Source organism: Nesoenas mayeri, assembly GCF_963082525.1.
Source record: "Nesoenas mayeri genome assembly, chromosome: 12".
NCBI lineage: Eukaryota > Metazoa > Chordata > Aves > Columbiformes > Columbidae > Nesoenas > Nesoenas mayeri.
This window is the reverse complement of record NC_137547.1, coordinates 18,489,914-18,503,033: the sequence shown is the minus strand read 5'-3', so window position 1 is coordinate 18,503,033 and position 13,120 is coordinate 18,489,914. Positions and strand designations below refer to the sequence as shown.

The following is a 13,120-nucleotide window of genomic DNA, read 5'->3' as shown; positions in this document are numbered from 1 at the left end:
ACGAAAAATTCACACTCCTTCATTAAAGCACTTACCTCTATAATAATTGAGTGAGTTTGCATCTTATGGATGGAGGAATTGAGCCAAATAATAAAATAATTAGCCAGCATATTCATTGCAGCTATTTAACCTGTGCAGAAATGCAACTAGGAGTTCATAAATTCTTAGATTTGGGCGTATTTCTCCAGATCATACTACTGAAAATTTGAAACAAGGATCCAGTGGTGAAAGACTCTGTATGTCATTACCAATCCCATGAGGTATCTAGGCCCACAGGTGACTTTAATTTTCAAAATGTGCCCTGCCTCATAACGTAAATTGATGTTTTAACCATATTTTGTGTCTAACTACTTAACAACGCACAATCACGATTTAAATTGGAAAACTTTTATGTCATCCCAAATTTATATCTGCTTTGTCAGATCCGTTTGAGGAGGATTACATATACATGAGGTGAAAGAAAGTGAGACTTGAGTTTTTCCATACCCAGTGTAGACATAACTGTTTTCCTGAGACCGAGATGTTCACTACTTGGCTTCTGTACCTTTTTGGGGCTTGCTTTTTATTTTGATCAAAAGTTACCAACTGTAGAAAACAAACCATTTATAGTAGTTCTAAAGGAATATACTATTAATTCTGGAGGAATGCCACTGTTACCTTAATTTTGCCATTGCAAAGCTTTCCAAAGCTAACACACTCTTTATCCCCCAAATGTTAGTTGTAGAAAGCAGAGATCTGCTAATTTTTATTATTGTATTATTCCTTACCTTCCAGTTCACTTAGGAGGAAACCTTTCAATTAGTTCATCTGAAATACGATAGACAAGTGAATAGTCTGGTCCATGAACTAATGCTGTCAGTGGCATCTCATGGACCTCGAGTGTTCTGAGGATAAACTATTTTTGTTCCCCAGGCTTGGAGCCTGAAGTCCTGAAGCTTGTTTTGTATTTACTGATGTGGAGAGTCCACACAACAATTTATTTGTGTAGACTGGAGAACTGAACGCACACTGTCAAATCAGTTTTGCTTTAAGATCATATGTTGAAGTTGATAAAGACTTCAAAGTAAAAAGAATTTAAAAAACAAAACAACCAACCAAACAAAAAAACCCCTCCCATGCTGCTCTCATTCTAAACTTCTGTTTTAGCAGAGAAGGATTTGTTCAGATAGTTGTGGTTCCAGTTTTTATAATTCATGAAGGAAAAAATATGTAACTCTACTAAGGTCCATGCCAGTTATATGCAATTGAGTCATAGATATGCAGGAATAACGTATGTGTACTCAAAGTCTCAAACACTCTGTGTATATAGCGCTCGATATAATTGAGTGAGATACAAGAAAAAGGAGAGATCTTTCAAGTCAAGTAGACATATAAATGGGTTATTTTCACATGCCAAAACACAGGTGGGATTGAAGGAAACACAGAATATAACCAAGGGAAACATGTGTTTAAGCAGTAAGGGAGGGCTCACTCCAGAATTTCATTTGTCAATGCTTTTTCAGGTGCATACGGATACAGTGTTTTTAATAACAACCAGGCCTGTTGATTTACTAATTAGCAATATAAGTTTGTAATCATTTTTTGTTAGATTTTTCCCCATGTCAGAGAGGAATAAATACCCATATTGTAATTTACTGTCACAAGAAACTGAATGTCCACCACATTTAGCCTCATTTAGAAAACCTAGTTTTACTTCTACATATAGACCTGTAAAGTCTAGATACAGATATGAATTTTAAATAGTTTTTTTTTCAAAATAAGAAAGTAAAAGACAACCTTTAGGGGGAGGTTTATGTGAAATTTTACAGTAGTGGTTTTTCTTTTGCATACACTATAAAAAAAATTAAAATATTAAAAAAATGTTTTCAGCTCTGAAAATACATGTTTTTTTCACTGCAATAAACAATTACTGTATTAAAAAATTACATAGGTAATGTGACTGTGACTTAAAGCATCTGTATTAAGAACATTTCAGATTCTGCTTCTTTATTCTGTGCAGATGATCTAGAAAAGTGGTTTCCTGGCAATTGCAAACACAGTCATAGCCATTATGTGTCTATAACAGTTACGGCCACCGGTTTTTAGCTTGGAACCTTGTGTATTCTGTAAATATTGAACAAATTGTAATGTTAATGTAAATTTTGTATTTTAAATTGTTCTTCTTCAGCAGTTTAATCTTTAAAAATAATAACTTCCTTTGTTTGCAATTTACAGACAGTTAAATTTAGTTCCTGGACAGAAGGTTCTTTGATGTAAATTGTCTAAGACAGCTCATAATAACATTGCTTGGTGTTTTTCAGGCACAGTAGGGAAGGCACCAACAATACAAGCCGGCAAAAGTCCTGGGGGCTTTGGTGTTCAGGTCTCTGCAAATCAGAAAAACAAGCTGAATGACCCTGGAGGTGGTTCTTTCAGGTAAAAAATAATACTAAAAAAATGCAGGGGGGTGGTTGCGGGGAATCTGAACTATAAAATAGAATTTAGAATTGGCTTAACACCAGAGGGCAGTGTTTTACAATAATTCCGGTCTTTTCTTACTGTGATTGGATGCCAGTTTTCTTGCTTAATTCTATTTTTAAAAAAGGGAGGTGGTCATGACACATCTTGAGGACTTTTCTTTAAAGGCAGTTTTTAGTGTTTAATAAAGCCTTCAATTCTGTAGATTATAATAAAACTTCGGGAAATGGAATTATGTGTATGAAGCTTTTTAAAAAATATCTATTTTTTTGTGTGTGTCGAATTCTAACATTGATATAGAACATGTCATGCTGGGCAGATACTAATTGTGATGACAATGCATCTTGTTGATAGGCTGCTGCAGCCATCCCCTCCTTGGTGGAGGGAAAATACTGTATCGTTTTAGTTGTATGTTTTGGGGTTTTTTTTGTTGTTTGTTTTGTTTTTAATGTGTGTAGGATTGTTGTTGCTGGATTTAAAGACAAGACGTTGCTGTACCCATTCTCCTGTGCTTACTTAGGCAGCGGAGGTTGGGGCGCTCTGTGGGTCCTGGTACTAATCAGGTGTAGCAAAGGTTCAATACAGTAGCGTTGATACCTTGAGCTGCTGGATTGGTTCTTTTGTACGTCAAACTGTTCTTTTGTACGTCAAACTATTATTTTATATATATTTTGGATATTTTTACTCATGGTAGCAAAAAGCTAATCTTATGTTTACTGCATTTTGCTTTTGTTACCATCATTTACTTTTTTTTCCACCGACGGAAGCACATTTTATTTGTGTTTAAATATTTTCTTCGTTAAATGACAAAATACTCCTACATTTTTATTTTTGTCTTCTAGAATTCTTGTGTTGTTCTGACATCATTAAACCAGTAATTAATTTTCAGGCTTATGCTTGTGCAGGTGAAGTAAAAGAGAATTTGTAGCCCTTTGAAATATCTCTGCTTTGAGGCATGTCAGTATTGCAACTAATAGTGGTAGTACTTAGTATTAATCTAGAAGCAAAATCATTCAATTTTTTATTTTCCAATGCTTTTGCCTCCCACTGAGTATTTAAATGATTTAAAATGTCTGTTGGGTTCAATTGTACTGTCTTAATAAGTATTTTTTATGTTTATAAGCAACATGAGCATTTATTCTTCGTTAGTATAGCTTTCAATTTTACATACACCAAAAGGGACAGCATTTTTTTAACTGGATGTTGTAAACTGTGCCAGGATTGATTCTTGCATTCACTTAGTTTATACATAGAATATATTAGGTTAGCTGGAATTGTTAATTTTCCCTTGGGGAGAAGCAAATGCTCAAGGCACTGATTGATAAATCAATAAATCTTTAGTGAGTTTGGTAAATAAGCTGTCAAGGGTGTATGTCATTTTTCCTCTAGAGAACAAATTTTAGTCAGAATGAATGTTTTTGTTTCCTTGCATTGTTTTCTCCTTCAAAATAGTAAGACACAAAGCTGCATTTAAATAAGTCCATAGAATCGCAAGGATTTATTAAACAGCAGCAAAGATCAAGCTTTTTCTTGGTATCTTAACAAAGAATTCAGTTGTTTGCGTATTTGCATTTCAACCCCTAACCTCTCCTGAGGACAAATAGATGTCTGACTATTAAGCCTCAAGGCACAGAACTGGAAATCTGTATTAATCCTCTGAATGCTGACTAGTTTTCCTCAACATTCCCAGCGTGTGTGAAGAATGTCTTTTTAGCCAGAAGGCAAACTGGCATCTAAGGCAAAGCAAGAATTTTGAAAAATAGTTGTGTTATGTGTAAATTTATTTTGCCCGTAGTGTTTTATTATTGCATATTTGTTTCATTATTTTATATTCTGCTTTCTTTAAAATAACTTACTTGAGCTTTTCACTGTTGTGAGCAAAGTGTTGGTCACTGGAAATGAAAATGTGATCTTTGTTATTTTCAGTTTCTTCTATTCTGGACTGTGGGACATACAGGAAGGAATTACATAAAAGACATAGCAATTAGGAATTTTGCAAATTACAGCTTAGCCTTTAATGTCAACGTTTATTAATAAACTGTAAGACTGCTTATGTGATTGCCCCGAATATTATAGTAGATGTTCTATGATGCAGAGTTTTCAACCCAAGATTTGTGCAGTGTAAAGTTGTATTCATGAAATGTTGTGTCACCTTTTTTGGTATTAAGATTTATTGTTGAGAAAATTTTCAGAAAGAACTACAGACAACTCCATTTACACAGGATCCCAGAATGTCAGGGATTGGAAGGGACCTGGAAAGCTCATCCAGTGCAATCCCCCCATGGAGCAGGAACACCCAGATGAGGTTACACAGGAAGGTGTCCAGGCGGGTTGGAATGTCTGCACAGAAGGAGACTCCACAACCCCCCTGGGCAGCCTGGGCCAGGCTCTGCCACTCTCACTGGGAAGAAGTTTCTTCTCAAATTTAAGTGGAACCTCTTGTGTTCCAGTTTGAACCCATTAGCCCTTGTCCTATCACTGGTTGTCACCGAGAAGAGCCTGGCTCCATCCTCCTGACACTCACCCTTCATATATTTGTAAACATTAATGAGGTCACCCCTCAGTCTCCTCTTGTCCAGCTCCAGAGCCCCAGCTCCCTCAGCCTTTCCTCACACGGGAGATGCTCCACTCCCTTCAGCATCTTGGTGGCTGCGCTGGACTCTCTCCAGCAGTTCCCTGTCCTGCTGGAACTGAGGAGCCACAACTGGACACAATATTCCAGATGTGGTCTCCCCAGGGCAGAGCAGAGGGGCAGGAGAACCTCTCTGACCTACTGACCACCCCCTTCTAACCCACCCCAGGTACCATTGGCCTTCCTGGCCACAAGGGCACAGTGCTGGCTCATGGTCATCCTGCTGTCCCCAGGACACCCAGGTCCCTTTCCCCTATGCTGCTCTCTAATAGGTCGTTCCCCTACTTATACTGGAACTTGGAGTTGTTCCTGCCCAGATGCAGGACTGCACTTTCCCTTGTTATATTTCATTAAATTTTTCCCTGCCCAGCTCTCCATCCTGTCCAGGTCTCTGATGGCAGCACAGCCTCTGGCGTGTCAGCCACTCCTTCCAGCTTCGTGTCATCAGCAAACTTGCTGATAGTGCACTCTATTCCCTCGTCCAAATCACTGATGAATATATTGAATAATACAGGCCCCAGTACTGCCCCCTGAGGCACTGCACTAGATACAGGCCTCAACAGGTCAATGAGTTGTGCCCCATTGACCACAACTCTCTGGCTTCTTCCCTTCAGCCAGTTCACAGTCCACCTCACCACCCGCTCATCCAGACCGCGCTCCCTCGGTTTAGCTATAAGGGTGCTGTGGGAGACTGTGTCAGATGCCTTACTCAAGTCAAGGTAGATCAGCATTTAGTTGACTTTCAAGCTATGTTAATACCTAAGGATGGAAATTTGAATTCCAGTTTTTGTAATTTTGTTTGTTTGTTTTACAGTAGAGTTTTAAACTAGTCTTAGTTTAAACAAAATCTTTGAAGCATGTATGGACAACTGTGCAAATACTTTGTTTTTTCTTTCTTGTTTTCAACTTTTGTTTGTAGTTTCACAAATGTTTTTAATGAGGAGGAGAGGAAGAGGTGTTACAAGAGGTTGAATATATGAGGAAGAATTAAACTCTTGAACTGCTTTAAAACGTAGCTTGTGTTTCGAAAGAGTTTAAGAACCCAAGCTGTCTTCTTAAAAATAGCATGCGTGTTGGAATGTTAGATTTATCCCGTAAGACTCAGAATTTAATTCAGTAAAAAACGGAAATTGTTACTGAAACGGTATAATTTGTATAAGCACAGTAACATATGCCAAGAAACGTGAAATTGTTAAATGCTGTGTTGGGCTGAAAAAGGAAAGATAGACAGCAATCATCAATCTAGACGACCACTGGATGGCATATTTGTTCCACAGAATGACTTCTGAAAACTCACTCATCTGGACTTAAAAGTTGACTTTATAGGAAATTGTTTGGCAAGAATGCCACCTCTCTTTATGGATAAATGTGGGATGTTTCACTATCCAAATTCAAACTCTTTTATTTTAATTAAGTTCTCAAAGTTGAAAAGGATATATTGATAGAGTTTTCCCCATTAGATTGGAAGATTGTAAACCCAACTATGGTTAAAACTTTTCATACCTGTCTTCCATGTAACATTAAAAAAGAAAAGAATACTGTCACAGACAGTAGATTGCCAGTGAAGGATGGAAGGAAATGATTCTGTCCGAGAGCCACAGTGATAGTCTTTATATGTGCTGTTGCATTGATTTTGATCATTTCATTGGAATCCTGCTTTGTGCCCAAATTGTCTGGTTTTATTTCAGACGATTCTTATTTATGTATAATGCGGTTACACGTCTGTACTCTAAACAAAATTGGAATAGCTAAAATGCAGATGAGAGGCAGAAGTTTGTACTTTCTTCAGCTATTAAGCAGAAGTACAGATAAGTATAAACACCTCCTAAAAATTGTGTTAAGTCAAGAGTGCTATCTCAATTTTTGTACAGATGATTGGAGGAGATGAAAGTACCTCAATCCTGGCAACCTGACCTGGAAATGTGGCATTGAGACTGTATAACTTGCTGGTAGCCAGCTTGTGTGAAACTGTGTGGCAAACACTTGCTAAAGCGAGTAAGATCATGGGGACTTTGTGTAGATAAAGCATATGACTATCCTGCTTGGTTAATATTTTATCCAGATCCTTTGAGTCCTTGTGCTCGGGCCCCCAGAGATGAGAGGGTCCACTGGCAATCAATATGGGATTATTTTTTAAAAACTGCATAAATTGGTTAATGTTTTGTACTGTGGTGGGTTTTAGCTTTATTTTGTAATTCTGGCCTCATTTGTTTTCCAGTAGCTTCCACTATCTTACATAGTTTTGAGTTTGTTACGATAATTACCTTTATGTGAATTTGGTTTTGCCATTAATCCAAAGGGCTGCTGGGTCTGGGCCTTGTGAGTCCTGGGTAGATTAACTTGGGCGATGTTCATTCTGTTTCAGGCATTGATATTTTAACACCCTCCCCCAATATTAGATTTTCCCCTTTTTCAGCTTTAGTTGCTGTTTTTCACTTATAGTTAGAATATTTTGAACTCTGAACTGAGCATTTAAGCCACCGTTAGTCGTTATGTGATGAAGTACGTTTACCAGCTGTGATATCTGGGGTCAGTGCACAGCAGGTTGGACAAGGCTGCGGAGTAGCTCGGTCATCTGTGCACGAACACACAGGAGCCCAGTTTTCTTCATGACAGTTGTGACCCTCCTATGAGCATCACATTCATTCCATGTGAAATGTAAAATCAAAAATCCTTTAGACTCAGCATGAAAACCATCGAGGCAGGAGATGAATTTTGTGAGACTATCCTCAGGAATTACATTCTATGAGGAGAAATCAAGTGCTTAGCACTCATGGAAAATAATAAAAGCTCATTTGTAGGGTGTATTTCTGACAGTCATCATAATTTTTTTCATTTTCTGCCTCAAGTGTTCAGCATATTTCTCCAGGTTTATACAAACAAAAACCCCTTCTTCTTCCTGCAAAAGAAAACAAAACCAATATCTAACAAACTGTAGAAGTCTTGCACCAAAACTGGCTGCTTTAGTGCACATATCAAGGAGAGTATGGGAGGACGTGGAGGACCAAGTTTATGGTTTTCTAGATTTCTAGCCTTTTGTTCTCAGAACTTACTTGTAGCTTTTGTTTTTCACTACAGGTGTTAAATTCTAGGGTGCATAGGATGACATCTATGTAATAATTTTCTAAAAAATATTTTATGTTAAGTTTTATTTGTTTGCTTTATGCAGTAGTAGGAGTCTGGACTTGGATGTATGTATCTTTTCCATGTATATATTCTCAAAGGTTGTATAATCGCGTCTAGAATGTGCTGAAATACAGTGTTTGTGTCAGTAATAGCTCCTAAACAGAATGTACTGAAAACAGATGGTTGTTTCCACAGCTATTAGTCACACCTCATGGAGGTAGGAGGCAAGAGATGCTTGGGAGATAGAGGTGCAGAAGCTCATATTTGTTAGCCAGTACTTGGACAAGCTGTTGGGATGGGTATTGCAGGGCAAACAGTGGCCAGGGAAGTGCTGCTGCCATCTTCCCAAATACAGCTCACTTTTCTAAAAGTAGTTGACATGTTCAGCTGGTTTTTGTTTGTTGCCAGAGAAAATACCAGCATATATTCAAATTGCACTTGGAACCCAGGCTTACCTATGAACTCGTGGTCAAAGAATCATTCATGAATATTGCTGAAGATGCTTTGGTGCCCATTTTGATAGGAACTCGTAAAACAGCGCAGGATTCCAAATTCATGCTTTTGCTTTTAATGTCTGTGGGGTTTTTTTATTATTTTATCATTTTACTCCTGGTTTTCAGTATAAATAACCAAATGCTCTGTTTTTAGTGGCGATCATTGCCTTTAGTTTCCTGACCATTCAGGTTTCATTGATATCGCTGACTCTCAGATGAAGAAAAGACACCTCTGTGACACCATCTGTTACAGACAAATTCTCCTGCTTCTCAAGTTTCCCTAATGTAGTCAGAGAAATACTTAGTTTTCTTTATCTAGAATATATTCTAGGAAAATGGAGAGCTTAGCGGTTGTGGCTGGGCACTGGGCATGTTACCTGATGATTACTTTTGGAGAAGCGGATAATATACAAAATGAATATATCACATGCAGAATTATTTTTGTGTTTGCTTTTTTTTTTTCATTTCAGAGATGACGATGACATCAATGATGTTGCCTCTATGGCTGGTGTTAATCTTAATGAAGAAAGTGCCCGAATTATGGCTACCAACTCTGACTTGGTTGGAACCCAGATACAGTCCTGTAAAGATGAACCTTTTCTCGCTGCTATACCTCTACATAAACGCATACTTGAAATGGGTGAGAAACACGTCCTTTGCTTTTGAGAGTGTGTTTTCCTTTGGAGTTATGCAATTCTGAGTAGCAGAATATGCTTAGCACTTAAGATTGTTTTTTAGGCATTTTAATACACCATCTTGTATTACTAAACTTTCAAGGTTTTTGTGATAAACGTAACTTTATCTCAAGTTGAAATAAAATAGTATACTGGTACTTTTGTACTTCATGCTTTCTCCATGTTTTTTATATCTAAGGATCACAAAGCTCTTTGCAATCATTAATTATTTCTCACAATCTTCCTTCATGTTTTACACATGAGAAGACTGAAACAAAGAGGTAAAGTAAGTAGTACAGGTCACAGAGGACACCTGTGAATAACATTTAACAGAATGTTTAAGTTATCTCTCAAGATTTTCTTTCCCTAACACCTGCATCTTTTTACGTTCATAGTGATTTTCTTATACCATTACTTCAAAAAATGTATTTATTTATCCTGGCAAGAAGGTGCATTTATTTATTCTGCCATTTGAAAATAAAAGTTAAAAACTTTAGCAGAAAAAAATAACTATTCAAAATTAGTTTTAAGGTTACTAAGTATCTTCAGAATGTATTTTATATGACATACTTAATTAATATACGACAAATGTTCTAGTACCTAATTGTATCTTTTTCAACATGATTTTGGTAATATTTAGAACCATCAGTGTCTTAAGCTACTAAGCTCAAATTGTTTAGGGATATAAATCATATGTTTCTTTTAGAACTGTGCTTATGTCACTAGTTAATTTTTGTAATTTTTAGGAATCTAGTTCTCATAATTTTAAAGATAAGACCAAAATGTTGTTGAAAGTGAGTACAGTTAGGTTTCTATGTCATGCAGTTACTTCTGAAATATTGTGTTTATGTTCATTGAATTAATGGAAGCCTTTTTATATTGCAGTTGCAGGCAAAGTTCTTCATTGACTTATTGTCAAGCTTCACCTCTGTATTTTAATTAGTGCCCTTGCAAGCTGTCATTCAGAGAAATGAATCATTTTGCAGGCTGCAGTTATCATGCTGTGATGGTGTGATGCTGGTGGTACACGATGCAGTCTGGGAAAGCAAATGGGCAATGTTTTGTGGGCTGGATCACCACCATCTGAGATAGGAAGCCAGCAAGGTTTTAGTGACATTTGCTTGAGAAACGGTTGTTGAGGGATGCTCATGTAATAGTTTACACAGGTGTAAGAAAACAAAAAGGAAACAGACATAAAACTGTTAAAAAGAATGGGAAATCAGTAATGAATTTGCCATATAAGCCTTAATGAACTGTCTGGGTGTAACAATTGCTGCACAACATGAAGCTGTAATTACAAGTGCAGGACTTACAGGAATCTGTACATACTTTCAGAGCCACAGAACCCATCACGCTATTTATCACTGCCTTTTGGGGTTTGCTCCTCTGAGGAACAAATCCCTATGGCTGTTTTTGAAGCTTTATTGGCTTTGATAATTGAAATGAAACTTTCAAAGCTTTTAGAAGCAGCTGCAGGGATTTACTTCTCAAAAGCAGTGAATCCAGAAGAGCGGCCACTCCTAGTGATCTCCTGCAGCCACTTTGGGAGCTTTATTTTGGCTTTACATGAAGCCTTTCATAGTTTTGAAAGTGGCTGTGGGGTTCACTAGTGGCTACTATCTGGGATCTGTGGCTCTTGAGAAAGAATTCCTTCAGCTGATTTTGAAGTTTTAGAAGCTTGCTTTTCACTGTGTGTGGCCGGATTTGTTGTTTGCGTAGGACCACACACAAGTTTAGTAGTTTATGCTACTGGACACTTAAAATAATGACATTGTAGGTTTGTGACAAAACTCAGTTTCACCATATGTTGCTGTTCCTATACACACCAGGACTAAGCAAAGGAGGCTGTGACCTTCTCAAGCACATTAGGAAAAAGAAAGTATGTTATGTGAGTCCTCATTCTTCTGGTTCCATTATGCCTGTTGACAAATGAGAGAAAATACTTTGCTGCTTTTTACTTTTACCTGAATATGACTTAAACAGACCTTATTTTCTGTCTTTAAATCTATTCATATGTAATGATCACTTTAGTTCTAGGGCTTGTTTTTAATGTTTTAGTAAAAGAGATTTGTGGTATGTACAGTATTAGGAAACTGTTCTTCTCTCCTTTCTCAGAAGCTAGATCTGTCAAGTTTTCTGTAATATTAATCTCCTTCTCTCTTTTCTGAGTAAGAGATCTGTCGAGCAACTCAGTAGTGTTCCCCAAAGGCTGTTTTAGAGATTGTGCTTCCATTCACCGGAGTCAGAATATGAACTGCTAAACTGAGAGCAGATGCTGTTCAGTCTTCGGCACTAACCACCAGCCAAATGCCTCAAAGTTATAGTGGAAGAGGTTTCTTAATATATTGTACATTCTTATCTCTACTGTAACTTGGCAGTATTATCACCCAAAGTTTATTTCAAGTCTAAATTACTAATATTATTATTGATCCTTTTAAATAGAAAAAGTAACTGGAAGGTAATTCATGCAAAGATATGCATCCACTTCCCACATGCTTCCTTATCCATTTTTGTATCTAGTAATCATTGCCATTTATTCGTGTAGGAAGACATGGATGCGACTGTTCCAAATTCCTCTTTGATGCGAAATCAAGAGTGGGTATTTCTTAGCAGATAATGTATTTCTTTTGCTATTCCATTCAGGATCGTAAAACTTTAAACCCTGATCTTTCTATGTGGCAGCACAGCACGATGAAACATATACAAAGGCTTGTAAGGCTTTTGTGTCTCTATTGGGGAAGCTGAGAGGCAGAGGTTGATGTTCTTCATGCATGTGCATGCTGATGTGCATACAAGCTCTTAAAACTTCCTAGGTCTTCAATTTTATTAGTAAAATGGGTAGCATTTATTTAAAGAGCAAGATAAACTGGTTAGACTCTCACAAATGAATAATGCTGAAAAATCCTGGCTTTTTCATGTGGTTTTATGGGAAAGAAACAAGAAAAATAACCTTAATAATTTGTAGTTGTTTCACTTTTATTCATTCATAGGCTATTTTATGGTGGGTAAGAATGCTGTGTTCATTAGGTTTTAGAAGCTAGTTTTTGACATTCTGAGTTTCCACTGTTTATCAAAAGGGGCAATATTTTAATGAATAAAATGATATGACTTAGCAGGTTGTGTAAAGCATTGCAGTTTTCTCTGCTTTATCACCATCTTGTGAAAATAGAAACTCATTGTCTCAGGAATTTCTTTCTTTACAGCATTGTTTCTGACAACAGATGAGAGGGTGAAGTGTATTTTATATTTACTGTTAGTGAAAGGTAGCAGGACATAGTGAAGGGTGGGATAAAGGGTGACCCTTTTTGTATTGCCTGATAACTAAATCCATGGAAAAAGGGAACAGATATGTTGTGTACTTTCCTGAGAAGTCTTTTGCTTGAGAGTCCTTAGAACCTCCACTGGTGGTTCCAAAGTCTTTGCTTTATATTTTGTGGTTAACAGGGCATGATATCTTCACAACGTTAGAATCTGCAGCAACTTATTATAATAATTCCCACAGATTTTGTTTTAATTCTGTTTTCTTCTACAATCAGATAATGCTATTTTGCTTTCAGTTGGCTGTCCCTAAAATGTCAGAACTTGTGGAGAGTCTTAACCATAAATTAACTGTCTTAATGCAATAATAATGAAATATGTTTGGCATACTGTATTCTTTGACTTAGATTGTTTCTTTCTCTCTTTCTTTTCACTTTCAGTGTTCCTCACCCAATCTTTCTACTTCAGTTTTTATTGTT

The 13,120-nt window shown here is 37.0% G+C and overlaps 1 protein-coding gene across 4 annotated transcripts in view; it reads left to right on the top strand.

Moving 5' to 3' along the window:
* LOC308044820 (transcription initiation factor TFIID subunit 4-like) overlaps positions 1 to 13,120 on the top strand; it is a gene marked incomplete at its 5' end in the record, with an annotated part of 133,471 nt that overhangs the window by 30,527 nt on the left and 89,824 nt on the right. For all 4 annotated transcript variants that reach the window (XR_013922662.1, XM_080351697.1, XM_080351696.1 and 1 more), the window contains 2 exons: positions 2,301 to 2,415; positions 9,180 to 9,349. Coding sequence is in view for 3 of the 4 variants with exons in the window: in XM_080351697.1 (XP_080207823.1) it covers positions 2,301 to 2,415; positions 9,180 to 9,349 (285 nt within the window). The remainder of the gene's footprint in view (positions 1 to 2,300; positions 2,416 to 9,179; positions 9,350 to 13,120) is intronic.